We start from the raw sequence: 21959 nt of genomic DNA, 5'->3' as shown, positions 1-21959 counted from the left end.
TGTTTCAAGTTGTTTTTATTCTCTCTATAGAGGCATGCCCAGCTCTGCTCTGATTGGTTCAGCCTGAGGGCAATTTGACTCTCAATCATGTAGCTCATAATCACCTGGGTGATGAATGTTTGTGTCTATATAAAGCCTGTTCTGCTTTGTGATGGTGCTTTGACAGTGCCTGATGAAGATCTCTGTAGATCCAAACGCTGCTTTATTAAAATTGCTGGGAGGTATTATCTCAGTGTGCGGATTCTGTTTCATACTCTTGCCTTAAGGAGGAGAGGCTGCAGGAATATGACATAAGTGAAAGTGCACCATGGAATCTCCTATGATAGAAAATAACAGGATCATTTATGTCTGTTTTGTGTTAATTTGAGGAGGGTTATTGCTCCACACTCATCTGCTGCTATTTTTCTTCAATGGACGTTTAAGTCACATGCTTTATGTTAGTTGCGATTTATCCACTGTTTATCTGTTTCCATTGTACTGTTGGATTTTGCTTTACCAACACCAACCTTTCTACATCAGCCTTGCTGAAATTATTTTTGCAATACTTGAGTTTTTTCCAATTTTTTAAGGTTTCCACTCAGGTTTTTTTTTCTTTTTTTCTTTGAAAATGTGCATAAAAACAGCAGGGGGGGAAATCTGGCTGACCACAATGCAACACTTCAACTACAGCATTGTTTGGGATTGTTTAATTTTTTTTTTTTTTTTTTTTTTTTGAGCACACACACACACACACACACACACACACACACACACACACACACACTATCAGAATCATTTCAAATATGCTACACTAACCCATTAAATTGCAATCTCTTTTGATTACAATGACAGATCTGTTGAAACATGTCACTTTATGACAACTGGCATGTCTAAAACTCTACATGTAACGCCCCTCCCACTGTCTTGGAGGTTGTCCTTGCCAACCTCAGCATGCAGTTGTTTGACATTGGAGGGCCGTCAGCTGATGCAGTTCACCTGGGCCTTCCAGACTATAAAAGCTGGCCCATGTGCTTACTTGCTTTTCCAACTGCTGATAACCATTTATGTTGGTGTCATATTTTGCTTTTACAGCACATATGCTACTCCATACACCCATGCGCTGATTTTATGGCCGGTTCCACACCCCACTGCTCATTTGTCTTACTCTTTAGTGATAATAATTTGTTTGTGTTCAGTACAGCCTTTGTGTGGACTCCCTTCTTATCACATTCACTGAACCAGTCTGTGACAGGGGCTATTTGTAAGTTTTCTCCGTGGCGAGCGTGGTTTCTTGCCAGGAGCAGGCGGTGGTGATTGTCACTTGACAAGAGTGACAGTGACAAGAGCCATCGTTGCATTTACAAGACAAGAGGTTATAATATGTTTCTGAGCAGAGCTACATCATCGGTGATAAAAGGAATTAAGTTTGATGCAGAACTCGCAGCATTTTTTCTAGACTGGTAAGTAAACAGCTGTTAATGCTAAGGTTAGCTGTGTAGCATTAGCAAAACTTACAAATAGCTCCTTTTTAAATACTCCTGGCTTGTTCATTCAGCACTGCAGGCAACCATAAATATTGCACTGAGGATAGTAAAAGGTCATCTTTGTCCAGTATAACTCAGTGGAAATCTTCCTCTACCATCAGCAGAGGAAAAAAAAACCTTTGAGAGAATATCTTTATAACTACTATCATGAGTTTAACATATGTGTTTGTAAAGGGAAACAATATAAGACGACACACACAGTGTGTTGCTGTTAACAAACTGTATTTGTTGAAACTTCAACGTAACCAGACAGTCAATCATCACATTCACAGCTTCGTGGCACAAGTAAACTGGTACTTGAGATCCTCTCAGATTGTGCTGGGTTCACAGTGACTCACCATGTCACCAATCTGACTAAAGGAACATCTCTACAGAAAATGTCTGTCTAGCTGTGCTCATACACAGCAGCGTCTGGGTATTTGAGATGGAAATACAGCATGTGTAGTCTCTGTGAAAGAACAAGCTACTTGTTATTTGTATTCTGTATTTTCCAGGATAAAAAAAAAAAAAAAGGAAATTAAAAGGTAAAACATATATTTTGTGCAGCATGTCATTGAGCCAGTAGGAAGAAAAAAAACATTAAGGGTGTGATCGGTTTTTGGCAAGTTGCAGCTTCTTGCAAATTATGGCTTAAATCACACACTGCTACAAAGGAGAGCATTAAAAATGAAAACCCTGTAATCCATGGCAATCATGCAATCATAGCCAACAGAAAAATAAAAAAAGTGGCATAAACTCGATGGCACAAAATTTAAGGCTAGAATAAAAACAGGAAGTCACTTATAAAAACACAAAACTTTTAACACATTACCCACACTCAGATACACACAGATATTGCACCTTTCAAAGCAAGAAAAACATAATGTTTCTAGAATTGGCCTGCGCTGACCTGTCTAACAAAAAATGAAATATTTTATTTAAAAAATCTGGAAGATAAAGAGTCTAAGCTGTTTCCTGCCACTTCGGTGCCAAGTTGTCTTGACATGCACTAGGATAATTTTTTTTTGAGCAAAACTGCAACTAATATCCGTCCTGTGGGACGTGTCTACTTAAATGGAGAAGTTGACTTTTTTTTTGTTTGAGGTGAAATTCTTGTTTCTCAGGAATGACCCGATAAACAAAGACATGACAGGTCCAATTCATCCAGGTTAGATTTGTTGTAGTAATTAGAGACAGTGTAGTTAAAATTAACTACACAAAGTTTTTTAAACATTGGTTTTACAAACTGCCTGGCAGATTTGACTGTATAAGTTTATATGATGTAAACCTATTGGATGATTTTACTTCTAGTTTCAAGAACACTGACGAGCTCATGAACAGTTAAAAAAAGAGTCTGTGATATCACTTTTTTTTTTCTTTTTTTTTTATTCTACTCCTAGTCAAACCTTGGCACCTACATTACCCACAATGCAACTCAACCACTGATACTTTGATCTGAGATTCAGGTATGTTATACTGGTAGCGGCTAATGTGGCATTGAGCGACAAAAGGCTTTATATAACTTTTCTCACAACACCTGCTAACAGACTTTGATGTGTAAAAACTGGAATTTCTCTTTAAAAATTTCAAACTCTATGAAGCCATTTGTTAAAACTGACATTTCTGCAGCTCATTTATTAAACAGTTTCCTACATTAACCTCTGTACTTTTAGCTTAAATTCACTGACACTGCTGAACAAGGCCGTTCAGTGCAGTGGAGATGACTGGAGGTGGATTAACCCCTCGTGTGCCTGCTGTCACCCTAACAAGGGGAGCTCTGAGCGGCAGTAGTGCTGGTGCTGCACCCAGCCCCGACCACAGCTATGTGGTTGTTTGTTCAGCCTACCTGCCCAGAGCTAAATACAGACAGCGATAGAGAAGCGATGGCAATAAGCTTTTACTGAAACTGAGGAGTGACTGCAGGTTTCCCTGGAAATAATTCTCATATACAAATTTAAAGACGGAGTCAACGAGTGCAGAGACGAGCAAGATAAGACCTGGATGTAGTTTTTCAGATCGGGTCTGATCAGAAAAGTTACAAAAAAAAAAAAAGAAAACTGTGATATGATAAGCACAGAGTTGCTCAGAAGAGATTTCTATTTGGCATCAGTATATGTGCAAAAGCCAAAACAGCAAGTAACTTTCCATGCAAGTTAAAGTTGAAACCCTTATTCTTTCATATAAAATTAATCTTAACAACATCATGAGCCCAAATCTGCACACTTCCATAATAAATACTTTATGCTCTGACATACATAAATAAAGGCCTTCCAGAGATACTGTGCTGTAGGTGCTTTGAAATAATCCGCTGCGCTCAGTTTCACAGTCAGCATGTTCACCTGTTTACCCACGCCAGAGGAGAACCTGCTCCTCAAGTGCGACTTTAAGTTATGGCTCAGAAAAAACCAAAGCCATGGGAAAACTGTTATTGTAGTGGGCACGGCAGGAAGGCTGGTAAGGCACGTTACACCAACTCGACGACCACATGTAAGGAGTCAAAGAAAGGTTTGCTCAATTTGACAAATTTCTAGGCGAGAAATGGCAAAAATAAATACTGATTTCTAAGTGAACCTAAAGCAAACAATTTGTCTATTCTGCTTAACATTAAAACATTCAAAGGTTCCTCCCAATTAAAACTTTTCACACTTGGCAGAAAATCTACAAATGTGACATATTTTTGGTAGATTACAGCACAAACTGTCAGTCTTTTCCTTCTCTGGAAGAAATTTGGTTCCACTTAGAAAGTTCCATTCACATGAAACCAGAAAATCAAATCATTCTCTACAGCCTTCAGTTTCTGCTTGAGAGTAGTAGTGACAAGTCTGTGCCTGTGATGGAACACCCGACGCAGGGGTGAAAATCGTCTGTGGCAACCGAAAAGTGCAAAATAGTCATTGCTGAAAAAATATGAATGGGATGTGAAAGGAAAGATATCAAAACCGATCCAGTCACGGCACTGACGCCAGTCGTTGTCTCTCCGCCTCTCATCGAGTCCTGAGATACTCTGGTGTGGAGTAGTTGAAGAGTAGGAAGTCCATTCGATACAGGTTGAACAGTTTCTTCTGGTAGAAAGGACTGATGTGCTTAAAGAAGCCTGCTGCCATGTTGCCATCAGTTCTGGTGCTTTTACCAGACGTCGGAAATTTAAGCGTCCCCTCCACTCCGGCCAAACTGAGCACAGCCTGAGCGTCCGGCTCCAGAGTCTCATACTTCCCCACCACATCGTAGTGGATCAGACAGGGGTGGCAGAGGGTGTGCACCCGCTCCCAGTGCTCATTCAAAGGTTCCTCCCGCTGGGTCCGAGGATCCACAAGATACTGGACAAACTCTTGGAAAGAAACGTTATTCCCTTTCTCCAGCGCTTCAGGCTCCGGGTTGAGCCGGTGCCGGCGGATGATCTTGGTTCCGTAGCGCTTGTGGAAAGCCGTGTTGTAGCGGCGTGTGAACTTGTTCCTGTAGGCCGATACCAGGCGCTCGAAGGGGTCCCGCACAAAGATGAACTTGAGGTAGCTGCGAAGGCGCTGGTTTATCTCGGGGACGGAGAACTCGGAGAGTGTGCGGAGGTTACCGGCTACATGCGCCTCGTTGGCAGGGATGGCAAGGGGGTCGGTGTAACGGCCGTCACTGGTGAGGACCATGAGGACACGCTTCCAGTTGGTGCAGGCTACCTGGAAGTCATAAAAGGGAGGAAGATTTTCTTAAAAGCGAAAATACACATTTGTGCATAGAAATACTTAGAGGGCCAAATCAGTGGTCAAAGTACAATAACAAATAACTGTATTTATCTTTTTAAAGCCACTCACATCTCTCTCTCCTACCCCCTTCAACCCTCCCTGCAAGACGAACTCTGAAGAGTCTGAAAACCTCTAGAATTTCAGCTGCACTAACTTAAAGTAATGGTTACCAACCTTGGGTACATAGCAGTAAATAAGGCTGTGTTTATCATCCACAATGAGGTGTTTGAGATCCTCAGGCGAAAGCACCCGGCGCTTCCTCGTGTGGCTCAGACACGCCTGCTCCAACAGCTCCCTGCGGCCTTGGAGGGACCTCTGAGCTGCCAACAGATCCAGCTGCTTGTGATGAGGACGATGTAGTACGGATGACAGAGGGAGCAAACAGGCCATTGAGGGAGGAAGAAGCACAAACAGAAACACCTCTTAAAAACTGCTGCAGTGCCACTTTTCTGTCCAGAGGAAGACTCAGAGTTTTACACAATTTTTATATTTTGAGACAAGTGGATTTCATCAATATCTTGAAGCAGTTCACAAAAACTGCATACTGTAATATTTTATAAAGTTTATGGCTGACTCAAAGGCAGTACACTTAGTATGGTCCTTATTAAAAGAGCTATTTGTCAGTTTTCTCTGCCGCCACACATGGTTTCTTGCTGGGAGGAGGTGGAGGTTATTGTCACTTGTCAAGAGCTTCAGTCATCGTTGCATTTACAACACAGGAAGTCATGATACGTCCTTTTAGCAGCACTTCAGTAGAGGAAGAAAAAAAAAGTTGTGTAGTGAGTAATAAATATATTTACATAAAAGTGAACTAAATACAGACGGGCAGCGGGTGAGAACAAAAAACTGTTTTCACTGCATCTAAATCATTTAATATTATCATCATCGTAGATTCACATTCAGCCAAATAATGGGATGCCTACAGCGATGTAGGATAGCTGCTAGCTAGCTAACATCAAGATGGATGGCATAAAGGCAAAAATAGCCAGTGGTAAATATCAAAATGTGGTCAATACATCGTCGCAGGCCAAGTCGAACATATGGGAAAAATTTGGTGTGATCAGAAACTGTGAGAATAACGCTGTCATTGACTTCGCTGCTTGTAAAAAGTGCCATAAGGTATTAGCTTTTGATAGCTGTAAGCTAGGCACACTGTTACTGAGGAAACACACTGACAGTTGCAGGAGTACAGGTGATGCGACATTCTTCTAAAACTCTCAAACCGCCAACAGGATGACAAGAAGTTCCATGACCCAGTTAGTGGTCAAATTTGCATGTTGGGACATTAAATCGTTTGAAACTGTGTGTGGTGATGGTGTCAGTGAAAGTGTACAGGACTTGATTGTCATCAGTGCCCGAGGGGGAACAGAGGAAACCGTTGACTGATAGCAACAGGGAAGTTACTTTGGACATGTGGACAGATGATCGGTTATCTTTGTGTCACTTTGCATCATATCAGCAACAAGCGGGAGCTGACTGAGCGAGCGCACGTCTGAAAGGGACAGCGCATAAAGCAAACAGACCAGTCATCATGTAAGCACTAGGTAAATACAAAGTGATGTATGTGACTGACAGAGGTCTAAACATAGTTGCAGCCCTCTGCACTGTAGCCCATGTTTAATCACGGGTCGGGTCGTGGGATTTATATTAATAGGTTGGGGCAGGTCCAGATTTGACTTGGAGATTATTGCGGTAACGGGTCCACAGCTAGAGACAGCTCTTGGCGAGTGAAGGAATGAAGTTTGATACTGAAATCGCAAAGTTTCTTCGAGACTGGTAAGTAAACAGCTGTTAATGCTAACGTTGGCTATATATTAAAAGCTAAAACTTACATATAATTAAAGTTAGAAAAACAAACCAGTGGTATCACTGCTGACTTGACTTGTTTATAGTGCAGGGCAGCTTGTTACCGTATGTGTTTGAAATGCAATCACTTCACTGCACTGTATGCCACATGACAGGCTGCAATGTGACCTCAGTGGCTTTGAATCAATTCTACAAATCATATCTAATCAGCCACACACTGTATGTGACAATAAGCATCATCAGATGATCAGTGTTGAGGTTACTGTGTCCTACAGCGGAGACATGCACTGAGATGCCAAAACTGCCATACAATGATTTCCAGAGAAATCTGGGAATAGTAACTTTTTCCCCTTTCAATGTCAATAACTGTTCCACAGGAAAAGTAATATATTTGAGTTTAACATCTGTAAAGACTTCCTGGCAAAGACTTTAACACTACACAGTGTATATAAACATGATATAGTGTGCGAATAAGTGAGCTTTAGAGCTGCTGGTAGGCTAAGCTGCTGGCTGTAGCTTCACACTGAGAAGCTACAGATATGAGAGGGAGTATCTACCTCTTGGTCAGAATGCAAATAAGCCTATTTTCCAAAATTTTAAGCTTTATCTTTAAGTAAATATGGTTTTGAAGTGGACAAACCCATTCAGTGCAGCAGCAGATGTCTGCATTAGGTAGCCAAACATCAAAAATGAAAATCATTCTGGTACACAAAAGACCCATTGAGTGAAAATAAGAATGTTTTTCAGGGGTTGTGTGGTGTTGTGTTATCAGTAATTATTCAATCATTACAAAGTTGTGTGCATTTGCGCTCTCACCTGGTCTCCATTGTAGAGGGTCTGCAGCGGACTTCTCCTGATTTTCCCTGGTCTGCTGCCAGTCTTCACACCATATTCTACAGTGAGACAGGGGGAGATTAAAATCCACATTACTCTGGATGAGCTGTGAAGCAAACGAAGACCGTTTTAACAGACGACGTGTGTTTCTGTGATAACTTTATGAACTCCTGCTCCAGTTCATTTGACAGGATTTATGTGAAAGGACTAACACCACAGTAAATCTGTTACATGTTGTGGGTTTTTATGTCAACAAGGGAACACGTCTGGTGAATTTTCACTGCGAGGTCTTTGTTGGCTTTGTCACCACTGATTTAAGTTGGATCACATTATTGTTAGTTTACATAAGCCTTTATGTAGGTCACAAATGAGAAAAACCTTTTTACAATGTATTATATATTCACACAGAGGTTTGAATTACACTGTAAAGACCTCCAAATAGAATTTTAAGGAAGGTCAGGCAGAGCCAACTTTCCAACCCTCCTCTGGTTTGCTTTTGTCATGACGTGATTCCTTCTTATAAAAAAAATCCTCCAACTTTCCATTTATAGATTTCATAGGTACTAGGTTTGGGCAGTGACTACCGAAATGGCATATGATGATGTCTACATTGCAATGGACGATGACAGGGAGGAGTTGAGGTTAAATGTGCAGAGCGAAACATGGTGAAAAAGGGTGAATAACAGACAGGAGAGTTCGCTCTGTAGGTAGATTTCAATCCTCAGTTTTGCGACACAAATATATAATAAAGACTTTATTTTTATTTAATTTACTAAGGCAGGCGCAAACCAGGTGAATTTAAAAATAAGTTTTATATTTGCGTCTAAATTAAAACATACTCAAATAAGCTGTTTTTTAGCTTATATTTCAAGCACAATGACCTATAGTAACTAAAATAAACAAGTCCATAGTTTTTGAGCTCTCTGACTGACACTCAAAATATGCATTTACATATATCAGTTCTATGGCTGATCCCCGGGGAAATCCCCACAAATAAGTGAGAAATAAGAAATATGTTATAAACACATTTTTCTACATTGCGGCAGAGACACTGGAACATGTGGCTGGGTGCTCCATGCTATCAGTGTGGACCAGGCAGCGGGACGATGGCATTGTCCACTGGTCCAACCCTAATAAGAACAGTGTGTTCCTTCCAAACTCTCTCAGTAACCCTTACATATGTTACACTTCTCCTCCTTTTAGTCTCTCTTTGATCTCACTGCAACTATTTTCTTAATCAGTTTTTATTTTTTATTTGGACTCTTGATTTGAGGAAATGGATCTATCCATAGCAAATTAACTGTAGAACTCAGTACAAAACAAAACAGATTTGGAGACAACCCGCTGCCAATTTCCTAACATAACAGTACCAACAACTATAACTACGCCTCACTGATAAGCTGTGGGTTTGAACAAAGCTTGCTTGTATGTGTAATGATGTACCTGTTGGAGGCTCTGCCAGTTTGAAGAAGTTACAATATCTAGATGGAGATTTTGTCATCATCATCTCTCCTCCCTCCTCCACCTCCTCCAGTCTTTTTTTATAAACACATCTGTCTTCTCCTTCCACCCCATTTCCACCCATTCCCATCCCCCTCCCCTCCGGGCCTGATGACAGTCAGTGTTGGTGTCTGCAGCTAATGGTACTACGGAAGAGCAGTGAATTGTTTTGCACATGTGGCTAAACAATGCGTAGCAGGGCTCGACAAGCGCAGGCGTTTCACTAAAAGTAAATGTGTGAAAACTGTAAATGAGCACGTATGGGTATCACAAAATTCAGCCCGAGCAGCCTCTACTTTTTTTTTTTTTTTTCTCTTTTCAACAAAAAGTTGATAACACAACATCAATGTTGTCTGTTGAAAAAGAAAATCATGTGATCCACTCAGTGCAAAGGGTCCCCAAGTCTGCTGTGGACCGTTGGTTGAGCTCAAGCTGCTGGACCAGTAATATGTTTTGTGTCTAAACAGACTGAACAGACTTTTATGGCATTAAGAACTGAGAAGAACTACTTTATTCCTGAGGTGTTCATACCATTCATGTTGTTTTATACAGTTTAAAATCAGTTTAAACTGAGTTTTCTATACATAATCAATCAGTTTCAAGTTAGGTAAATCTTACATTTGAACTTCTTATTTCACCCTTTTCAAGCTCATGGCCACACACTGTCTCAGTTGCGTACGCTGCAGTAACCGAGAAGAAGCTTCTCTACGAACAGCCGCCCTCCTATCATCTACCAACAGCCTGCATGTGAGCCATTTCTGGAGCATCAATAAATTGTAGCATCCGATGGCGCTAAGGTAACAGGAAATTGGACATCTGTAAATCGTAGCTACAGAAAATAACCTGGGTTACACTCTCCCCCTCTAAACTGCATGAGTCTCACACACATGCACATTGGTCACATGCCGCACCACCCACCACCACAAGTAAATTCTACACCTGTGGGAAACACTGTAAGAAATAAGAAGTAATTAAAAACCTAGTGTACATTTTGTATTCAAATGAATTGAATCATTTTGCTTCTAAATGTCTCCTTGTGTACCTTTTTTTTTTCCTTGAAGAAAAACACATTTTTTGATAAATTTTCATTCCACACCTTTAAGTTCTTTATGTGCTCCTAAAGTGTCAGGCCCTGCCTAGGATCGCTTTGCATCTTACACCAAGCTGAGGTGAGAAAGCGGTGCAGCAAGATGGGGAACATGCTTTGTGTAGGGATTTGCATGAGGGAAACGACTTGAAAGAAAGCCTCCATACCATCATATGGAAAGCATATGTGAAGGGTTATTCTATGGAATCCTGATGGAGACAGAGGCTGTTTGTCTCCTACTGTTTCTCTTCCTGCTGAGGTGGCATCAAGTACATGAAATGAAAGTTTCACTTTTGAAATGGCACAGAAATATAATAAATCTCTGTGTCAGTTTGACACTTTAGTATCATGCTCTAAATCATAACGGCTTCTTGCTATTTTGAAGAAGAAACCAAAAAGAAAGGAGAACAATTACAGAGCTGGTGAGTCAGCAAATGCAATAAAACATGTAGTGAAAGAAGATCTGAGATAGACAGTGAGTCTGAGAGTGCCGTGATACAGCCTCTATCTGTCCCTCCTCTGCGTGAGCTCACATGAATCACCAAAAATCCTAAACTTCCTCTGGGTGAATCTGTGCCACATCATCTCAACACACAGAGATAGGCATCTAAGTCCTGCTGGACCCTGCTGAAAAGCTCTACTTGATACGTACAAAATCCACACCTTCAGCCATGTGTGGATACAGAGCACACATACAGTTACATCTCACCTCTATGTGCTATTTTATGAATATGATAAAGTATACATTCATAAAAATGGTGATGAAAGAGTTTGTTACAATCCAGACAATTGCTGTTTGGATGAAATGATGAAGAGGTCACAGAAGCTGCACACTGACATCCCAGACATCAGAAACATAAAAGCTCATCATACACAGAAATCAGACTGTCGAAGTCCCAGGTACCACTGAATATAATGAATGAGGTGTCTAATCTCTTAGTCAACAGCACTGCCGTTCACATCCTAAGCAGCAAAGCCTTAAGCAAACTCAGGACGCTTCCTTAGGAAGCTGGAAAGTAGGTCAGGAGACACTTTTGGAGGCTATACTCATATTAACGGTTTATTGTGTTTTCAAGTATAAACACGACATGACAGAGAGGAAACATTTCGTCCATTCTGATATGAGGGGAAGACAGGAACAGTCAAATACAGAGCTAAAGTCCTAAAACCTGGAAGTGCTGTAACTCGTTTAAAAAGGTCTGAAAAGATTGAGTGGTTTCAGACAATACACCATTTAATAAGTCACATTCTGTTTGTATCTGCCCTGTAAAGGTAAGGTATAGGTAACATGCCAACAATTAGCTAATGGCTAAAAACTGAACTACACTGGTTTTGTCACAAAAATCACAACGTGACTCCACTGCAAAGACTTGAAGCTTTTGTACCCAGGCTCCTGCCCATTAACTGAAGGTACTCTGTTAGATTTCTAACTGAAGTTTTCATCATGCTCATGCTGACAATTTGGGAACATTGTTTTACTTTCGAAAAGGCTGTGAGATGGCGATGATGGTCCATCAGGTTGGTAATCCACCATGTTGGTCCAAACTGAAATATGTCAACTTTTAGATGGACTGCCATTACATTTTGTACAAACACGAAGGATTCATGATCCCCAGAGCCTGAAACCTACTGACGTTTATGATCCCTGACTTTTCCTATACCACCACCAGAGGGTCCAAGATAACACTTATCCAGTGAAATGCCACGAGATGTATTCGGTTAACTGGCACCAAATAGTGTTAATTACCAACTGTTAGCATGCTGCCTAGTTACACTATAGTAAATATTAAAAATCCCCAATGTGCCTAGATGCTCGGCTGGTATCATAATCAGAATCATCTGCACACGAGACCATTTGTTATCTGTGTGAGTATACATGGGTGTGAATGTGTAAGCTTGTTGAGGGGAAGATGGCGTCCTTGTTCTGAACAGATAGTATTTCTTTCTGACATGCTACTTGATTTGTAGATCTGTCACTCTAAAACTTCAAGAGAAAAAGATCAGTAGAATGAGTTAGCTGGAGTTTATAGTAAAGTTTATAGAGTCTATGTCCATTGGTCCTGTAAGACATCAACCAGCCTAGAGTTTCTCTTCCATTAGCAGTGCTTTCTTCTGTTGTGGATAAAAGGTTTAACTCAGGAATGATTTTCTGATCGTTATAATGCACCAAAGCTTTTACCTGCACCCACTCTGTCAGTGTTTTTCTCTGTCAAAATGAAAAGCACATGACTACTCCTCTTCTGATAATCACAAACCACATCTTTTTCTGTGTCGTGTGTTCTATCACATTCACCAGAAAACCACAACTTCCTCTCAGACACAGGAAGTGACACAACACTGACAGTTGAAGAGCAGAAGAGGCCCAGGTCTTACTACACACACAAACAGGCCCATTTTGAACCTGGATCTCACTGGTTTAACAGTCTGCAAAGCACGTCAAGCTGTGCTGATGTTATATTCCAAGACAAACAAAGTTCCATTAAGTCTATATACTGGTCTGGATCTTTATAAACAGACAGCACTATCTTGTGACGTATCAGCTCACAGAAAGACAGGGACCACGTTTGTTAAGAAGTTAACTAAAATGCCTTCACTGTGTGGGCCCAGTACATCCTAACTTTTTAACTGTTGATGTTTTTTTTCTTTTCTTATCAAGACAAATCTGTGCCGTGAAATGATCTTCTCTTTTTTGAAAAACCTCTTCCCCTCTGTGACCATGATAATCAGCAGAGAGGATCCTGAGGCATCAATATTGTAAATATTTACACAAAGAAGTAAAACTGTACTTAATTGCACATAAAAGGAAGCCCTATCTTTATAAAGGGCCACATGATGGAAGTTTCCATGAGCTGAAACAAAAACCGCAATGTAATTTGCTTTGATTGAGGTGGGTACAAGTCTGTTTCATAAAATAACTTAAAGTGACTGAAAGAGAAATTAAGATGTCACAAATGAAAACAATGGAAAGCAGGAAGGGATGATGGGGATACAGGAAGTAAAAGGCCGCCAGACTTTTTGTGTTAAGAGTACTGAGTGTAGTTTGATTTAAAAGTGTCATAACATCCACATGAGAGCTGCAGATGGTGGTAATTAAGCCAAAAGGATGGGGTGACTTTACGATCAGTGATATCCTTTGTAATGGGGCAGGCACTTCCTTTTTACTCATTACCCGCTCTTATCCGTGTCTTCCTTATGTTCCCTTGCACAATTCTTTAAAATGGAAAAATGCAACAGAAATACACCTGTAACTGGAGTAATTACTACATCAACCAGCTAATTTCTCACTTCAAACTAAAATTACCGCCTCATGGTTCAATCAAGTTGCATGAAATTTGGTCACAATCTCCCTTTCCTGAGTTATAGCGTTGAGTAACGGTCGGAAGTGTTTTTGCAGAACAGTATGATGTCACAGTGAAGTTAACCTTTGACCTTTGAGTACCAAATTCTTATCAGTTCACCTCTGAGTCCAAGTGAATGTTTTTTGTATGCTCCATTTTTCTTAGAAACTGCGTATTTATTATTTCAACTATTTTATAGCCGTTTTTTCTTATCTGCTTCCTCTTTCCTAACCGTGTGTTCTGCAATCTTAAAAAACTATTTCCCTGATTCCTTTAAGATTAAAATTTATAGTAGCAGAGTCAGAAGCTGAAGACTGATTGTGTGAGCTACAAACATAAAATCCATTTAAACAATTCAATTATACAGAAATAAATTACCATCTTCAATCTAAATCCATATATATTCTGCAAGGTAACATGTTTACAGCTCTTATCAGCTCGTTGGGTCAGATAGGTTCATCAGTTCTTGACAGCACCTACTGGTACTATGTCTTTTGCCTTGCTACTCATTCCCAGTTGTCATGCTGCTGATAATGTTCGTGCTTGCACTCTGCATGCTTTATTGTATGGTGATGCTTGAGGGGAGGTAACCTTCTGTTTTCAACCAATTACCAATATACACTACATCACCAGTGTGTTTTGTGTTGGACACTAGCCCTGTTTGGGAGTGTCTCATCAACCTTTTGGCCACATGGAGTTATTGCCAACCTATCACCACACCGCAGAGGTCTTGATACCACAGCTCTTTCCATTACCATCTAACTATCCGACTTTTTCCTGCAGACTTAGATTCTATTTGTTTGATTTACAAGACAAAGATGATATTAACAAATAGACTTTTAGACATGGACCCCACAGAATGAGGCAGGATAAATAGCCAGCTGGCGTAGCATGTGGTGTACAGCGTGATCTAGAGAGCTGCCGGCATTGTGGGGACCTTGAAGGCATCGCAACATTTTTTGTTTGTTTCACAACAGCTGCATTGATGTCAATGTCAGATGATAAATGGCAGTGTGCATGAAATAGAACTGATGTGTTCAATTATAGGATTATACTGCGTATGAATAGGCATGTATTGGGGTGAGCAAGTGTGTTTGTGGGTAAATACATGTGTTCAACGACAGATTACAGTATGTGTTTGTGTGCCTACAATAGGTAAAAAATGAACACTGTGAATTGTGGACAGACTCTGTGTGTGTGTGTGTGTGTGTGTGTGTGTGTGAGAAAGACACATCAGAGCAGGCCTTGATGTTGCCTCTGTTTAGAGTCGTGAGGTGGAATCCATCACTGTCACAGGAGCCAGCTGAGAGAGGAGAGTGAAGAGCATCTGTGATGTCTGGCAAAACAATCTTCAAAAACCTGCCAGTCATCTGTGGAAGCTTATTTTCTTAACTCAACTCAGATTTGATCATTATGTGTGACAACAGCTGTGACGGAGCGCTCAAGACTTAAAAGAGTGGCACAGTGTAAAGCAGAACCACTGCTATAAAGTGTGCCTGCGGGCAGTTTGGCTTGTTGATTAGACAATTCGCTTTTGTCTCCCATAATTGGGGGAGAGAGAGAGGAGAGAGCGAGAGAGAGAGAGTTTTCCCACCCTCTAGCATGTGAAGTTGTGTACAGCTACCCAGCAAGTGAAGTGGAAAAGTCAGAGAGGGTGAATGTAGAACAAACAGCACCATGAACACAGACAATGTTCATGGTTCAGAAATAATTATTTTTGCCAAGGGCAATACCCAGACACATTCAAGTCCTGCTTGTGCTCAAGGGCCACAGTTCAGTTTGAATTCCATGCCATGATAAAAAACAAACCATTTCATATTGGGGATGTCACAAGAATCCCAACCTCAGCATCAAGTCGATGCCAAAATTCAGAGAGCCAGGGTACAAGGGTGCCATAGATGTGGGAGGTACTGGAGATGTAATGGTTTCTTGACTGACAGTGAACTAGTCTGATGTCAAACACAAAGGAAAGAAAGAGGAGGAGGAAGACAGACACAGTAAACAACAACAGTACTCGTACCCATCCCTGCTCTATGTGTTGTTCCAGGGGAGGGTTGTTGGCGTCATTACTCGATTAGCGTTTCACTGTTTTTGGCTGCAATAGTTCAACTCGGTCGGCGTTACGGGCCCCATGGCGGCCGTGACGGCTCATCATCGTGTGATGTTATTTTGTTTTTTCCAAGTAATTTAAGTTTAAAATAAATGTTTTGTCAAAATAAATAATAAATTAACTTTGAATTTATGATTTAGGGTGTTGATTGGGAGTTAGCTCTGAAGCAATACATTACAGAACACAATAAATATCTGTTGTTCAATTATGAATTTGACATTGCACTTGGTTTCCATTGTTGGTTATTTATTTACATAAATGTGAAAGTATTAGACAGTAATGTTCTCCGACAAGCAAACAGTAGGCTTGGTCGGGGAGGTCCATGTCTGACTGGAAACAAAATTGGTTCCGCTTGTGTTTCCAGTCGGACACGGACCTCCCGTATTTCTTTTATGGTAAAAATATATTTGTACATATATATAATTTACAAGTAATCAAGTACTCGTTCATAAGGTAATGAGTACTCAAATATTGAAATTACTGAAAATACCCATCCCTAATATGGGGTGGCAGAGGCAAGAGCAGCAACAGGTCGGCCACATGGAAAAAACACACACCAAGAGTCGTGTATGGAGATATAATTATACAGCTATGTGATATCATAAAATCTTATTTTAACAATTTCAAGTATATCTAATTATTCAGTCTGCGGGTTGATTAAATCAGCCAAAAGATCGACATATTCATTTCTTAATTTGTACTATCTCTCCTGTTTTTATCATGTTATAATGTTCCGTTTTTAGAAAAGCTGTTTCAAAGTTCAAATCCCTGGTTTTGGTGCTGAGGGTGACGATAGAAAATGGTTTCCTGTGTCAAACGGCAAGGCTTACAACCTGCCAAATTAGCACCATTACAACATGAGAGTAGATCTCAACTTTATCTTGGAAATCCTGACAGGTTTACTCCATCTTTGACAAGTACACACACTGTGCACCACCCTTCCACAGAGCAGAGTTACTTGGCACAGTAACGCGTCCATACACTCAAACAACGCACACAATGATCCTGCGCCACAGCACTGCTGAGTCAACGCAACCACATAAAAGTAAATGAGAGGAAAAAGAAAGTGGGTGTGCATCTCTATTTTTGTCCAAATTACGATGTATCTAATAAGAGAGGCTGACTGGGAATAGCACATGTCAAGGAAATTTCCTCAGTAGGTCAAAAGCATTTTTACACTGGCTTGAGGGGCAAGAGTTTGTATTTTATCTTTGGTAAATAAAACAAAATCAGGTCAAGATTATATCCCTAGTTTAATAGAATATTTTATTCCAGTATGGAAAGTCTCAAAAGTCCAATGCTTCTACACTCTACATGGCAGTGCATGAGGATGGCAAGGATCAGTGCAGATGCTGCTTTTTATTAGGGGTTTGATATTTCTCACTAGCACCTACTTTGAATTTTGGTAACTTGAAAAACTGATTTGAGAGGAGAGAATCTCACTAACTTAAAAAACTAAATAAATCAACAGTTAACTGATAATAAATCTGATGTGATTTTACAACTGAGTTTATAATAACACACTGCTGAAGACTCGTATTTTTTCCTGAGTGCCAAACCCAGGGTGTTGGCACAGGAAGTCAGACAATGGAAGCACAACAATAATACTGTATGCATTGTGCTGTGTGTCCGGTATTAAACCGCAGGCATAATTTGGGAGATCTGGATTGGAAAAATGAGATCTACAATGTCTCTGCTCATCTAACGAGTACAGGACGATATCTATTCAGCAGTAGGACGTGTTTATCCCCTTTTGGTGATGGAGACCTTGGCTCAGTGTTCCATGCAGGTTTTAAAATACAAATCAGAAGAGGGAAGAGGAACAGATGAACAATGGGAAAGTAGTCCTGCAATGTAGTTGACTTGTAGAAGAAAAAAAAAAAAGAAGCTTTTATCATACATGACTAAAGTTAATCATCACCTGCGATGAGAGGAACCGATCTGAAGTGTAGGCACAAACAAGCACAATAAAAACAGCAAAAAGTAAATCAAAATCAATCAACGAGAAAACTAGGACATAGTCCACACATGGTAGAAAAATCTAGAATCTGCCTTATCCTGACTGATACAGTTGTTGGTGTATAAAATAAATAAAAGTGGAGACAGAACAGCCCTGAGGACAGCCCAAACTGAGGACTAGCAGCTCTACCAGCTGTTCACTTCAGTGTATAATCATTTTGTAATTCATAAGACTGGGACAGTTACCGCAGTACCACAGTAATACAACACCGGCCAGTGTTAAGCCCATTACCATCAGCGCTGTTTTCTTCTCTTTAATCTCAACCTGGCTCCCACCTCTCCACCAACAATCAGGAACGTTACTGGAAGAAAGCTCACATTTCTCACTCTCTATATTCTGACGGTTGGGTGAACGTCAGACCTCCGACACCTCGAGAATGAAAAGCACTCGCACATACATGCTAAATCCCACCGGCTGATCGCGGCGGTGCAGTTATCCCAACTGTATGAAAATCTGGCACATGAACACACTATATAAATACACTTAAAAACCGCCAAGGGTCTCAAACCTAAAGGAAATGTATTCTTGACTCTCTCACTCAGTCTGACTAACCATGCAGTTTGGCGTGTGACATCATGTCATGGTCAAGATATTTCCAACAGGCCTACGTAAAAGTGTGTCAGTGGAAACCGTCTGACTTGACATGAGTGTATCAGGTGTTGGTGTCAGGTCTCAACTTCAAGGCCTCTTTCAAAAGTCCTTTTTAACTTTTAACTGATGTATATGCAGAGAGTCCTTATACTGGATATAACTTATTAACGAGATTTTGACAGAAACTGATCTGGATCTCAAATATGAATGTGTCGATTGAAATGTCTTTGAAAATGCAATAAACAATATAACAAAATAAATTGGATTTTTGTCACTTAGGCATACATTTCCCTCATGATTTAAAGTTATAAAATATACAGCACATAGTGTAAAACATGGCTGGTTCTTTCTATCTTGTTTCACTTCACTCTGCTCCCGTCAGATCGAAACAAGAGCAGAAGTGAGAAATGAAAAGGGATGGAAAAGGCTGTGAAAATACAGAACTAAACAAGAGACTTTGCGTTGGTTCTCAAACCAAGCCTAATTAGATACACAGTAATTACGGACACCTTGTGCTTTGTTGACATCCTGTGAATTAGTCCTCTCCAATGTGGCTTGCATGGCTACTGGTGGGGTAGTACAGCAGACAAGCCTAAACAGGTCAGGCACCTAGTTCGTGAAGGGGGGATCAATGCGTGTGCTAAAGTGTGTTACTTGTAGGTTTGACAACACGTTTTTTTCTGTCACTGACAGCTCTGCATGTATTTAGTGTTCGATGGTCTTAAAGGTGATTTATTGCTGTGGATTTGTACTGTTGCATCATGGGGTGTCTACTGGAGACATGAGAAAATGGTGGGTGTAATGATGCCTTCTTTTTTACACATTCTGAATCACTATCTGCTGTGTCAGTACACGCTGTGACGCGTGTTTATTGATACCAATGCCATTGCTGATTTTGCTTATTGGTCCGATTCTTTATCGATTCCCATAACAATTCCTAAACAATTTTCTGTGAGGAAAAAGGTCTACACAGGTTTTCAGTCTCAACGTAACTGTTTTATCTCCAAGTCTGAACACAGTGTATGAGCTAGCTCTCTGTAGCCTCAGAGCTAGCTGTAGAAACACGTTGTCATCTTATAAAATATATTTGTACAGCATTTGTTTTCATTAGTCAGAAAGAAAACCTGTTAAGCCTGCATGTGTGGCACTAATGTGCTAATAATATAGAATTTGCTCCTAGTAACGGACTCGTGGCTTGGTTAGGAAGCAGTGGCACTCATGTGTACAGTGCCAAACACGTGGTATTCCTGGAATTTGTTGCATAGAAAGAAATTTTAGCATCTTTCTTACCATCTCACAGACAATAAAACTCTGGCACTGTCATCATCTTTCTTCATGACATAGCTCTTTCTTGTCGCAGGTTTCCAGCAATATAGACGGATTAGCTTGATGTCAATGTTTTGCAACGCGTGGATGTCAAAAAAACATGCTAGCATTGATATTGATAAGCTCTAAGGCATACAATGCTGATTTTTTTTGACAATTTTGAATCGGTTCTTAACAGTAACGGTTTCACCATTGTTGCAAAACGTCATCCTGAGCATACCGTGCAGACTTCATCTGAAAACTTCTCCATTTCAACAGAAAACAGTATTGACCGATAAAGTTCCTCTTGGCAAACTATGACCAAAAACTGAACACTGGCTTCTCCTCTCTGCACCATTCTCCTCCTTCTCTCTTCTTTACCAACCACATCCAAAATTTTATCAAATGCTCTTCCTCCTTCTCTAGACCTATGAACCACTTTTCTTCAGCATGTATGGTCAGAGCAAATCAATCACCTCTTTCTCTTTGACTGAGCTCTGACTTCTCTACTCTGCCGTCCCCTGGGGGCCAATCTGTCTTTCAATGTTCAGAATGGGCTCAACCCAGGAAACAAAGGGAGAGGAGAGGTAAGACGAGGAGAGGAGAGGAGGGTTACAGCAGAGGAATGCAGGAGGTCTCGGGGAGGGGGTTTTCAAAACATTCCACTGTTCACAGTGAGCTTATTCATACATACGTTCACATTTATTTATGTCTGTCCACATGCCCTCTGTTATATGCACACACACACACACACACACACACATACTCACACACAAAAGTGTGCCAGTGTTGCCGTGTCAAAATTATTGTTTACCAAAGATGCACAACCCTTGCAAGAACACGGCCCAATTTAAAAGCCTAAATGCTGCATTAAATGTGAATGCAAGGCTACTAGACTATATGACCTACTAGATATTACTTCCATATTGTATGCTAGCCCTTTAATATTCATATAAAGCAATATATTTTTATACATATTTTCACAACAGTTATCAGCACATGATAAAAGGTGTCTATCACTTACAACTATAAATAAGATAATCTGGATGTGAAATTGGATCCTATAGTTTTACTTTCTTTGTGGTCACTGCACTATATTCCAAAGCAGTGTTGCTGTGGTATTTAAACATGAAGTCATAATTTTAATAAAATTACAGCACGGTTAATATAGTTCTTTTCCTCAAAAGGCTGTGTGTGCATGTGAGTATGTGTGGCTCTCACCTGGCTTGGTGATGCTCTGAAAGTAAAGCACAAGAACGAAGAGCGAGCCGAGGCACGTCGCCAGGAACAGGCGTCCTCCTCTGGGCATCTTCATCCTGAAGCCCGGCTCGGCTGGCGGAGCCCCCGACCCCTCGTCGCTGCCTCGACACGGTTCATACGAGACCACCCAGCAGAGGATGCGAGACTCTCCGAAGAATTAGGAGCCTATTAATCAATTGCGGGGAAACGAAAAATAACGACAGCCCATCCAGTTATAACGTTAGCCGGACTATTGAACGAAACAGTTTACGTTAGCCGTTAATTCTAACGTGACTGGGTCATAAATCCAGAAACGCTCGATGTGGTCTTTGTCGCGTTTTTAAATTAACGTTAACTTAATGATGACAGATTAGGTAATGTTACCATAGATAAAACATTAAATAATATTATACAGACATGACAAGCCTCAATTCAAATTTTAAAAAGTTATGAATAGACTGTTTTGTTTCGTTTTAGCTCAGGTTGTTACCCACACCAGTGGTGTCTACAGTTTGTCGGAGCAACACAAACTTCTTCTCCGCCAAATATGGACGGGGCACCGTGCCATGACGTCACACCCACCCCCCCTCTCGCGCCCTCTGCCCGTTTCAGAGGCTGTTGTGCTGCCTTCAGGTAATGTCGAACATATTGAAGTTAGTCTGAGAAAGTCGGATTTTCCTCATGAACTCTGCTCTGCTGTCAGGTGTTTTGTATAGAATGAATAGTACAAACAACACATGTCATCTTTTTGTGTTTGAAAAAAACATTTGGCCATTTTGGCCTAATGGTGAAAAAAAAAATCCATTATGGTCTGCAGCTAAGCAGTGCTATAGGTCTGAGAAGAACTCTGATGAGGAACACGTGAAGGCAGCATTAAAGTAGTTCACAGAGAT

General features: G+C 40.6%; 1 protein-coding gene across 2 annotated transcripts; it reads right to left on the bottom strand.

Annotated features, from left to right (window-relative positions):
- Positions 1 to 1728: 1728 nt before the first annotated feature.
- Positions 1729 to 21591, bottom strand: LOC111654311 (carbohydrate sulfotransferase 11-like). Of its 2 annotated transcripts, none has more exons than XM_023405273.2 (4): positions 21049 to 21591; positions 7859 to 7935; positions 5411 to 5575; positions 1729 to 5170 (listed from the first exon to the last, which is right to left on the bottom strand). In XM_023405273.2, the coding sequence occupies exons 1-4, from the start codon at positions 21140 to 21142 to the stop codon at positions 4487 to 4489; spliced, it is 1020 nt and encodes a 339-aa protein (XP_023261041.1). In that variant the 5' UTR covers positions 21143 to 21591; the 3' UTR covers positions 1729 to 4486. The 2 variants fall into 2 exon arrangements, with proteins under 2 accessions (XP_023261041.1, XP_023261042.1); XM_023405274.2 differs by having other exon boundaries at positions 5411 to 5572.
- Positions 21592 to 21959: the final 368 nt, after the last annotated feature.

The sequence above is a fragment of the Seriola lalandi genome, unplaced genomic scaffold, assembly GCF_002814215.2.
Source record: "Seriola lalandi dorsalis isolate HSWRI2012SDOR001 ecotype SW California unplaced genomic scaffold, Sedor1 jcf7180002054269, whole genome shotgun sequence".
Lineage (NCBI taxonomy): Eukaryota > Metazoa > Chordata > Actinopteri > Carangiformes > Carangidae > Seriola > Seriola lalandi.
This window is presented reverse-complemented; position numbering and strand designations above follow the sequence as displayed.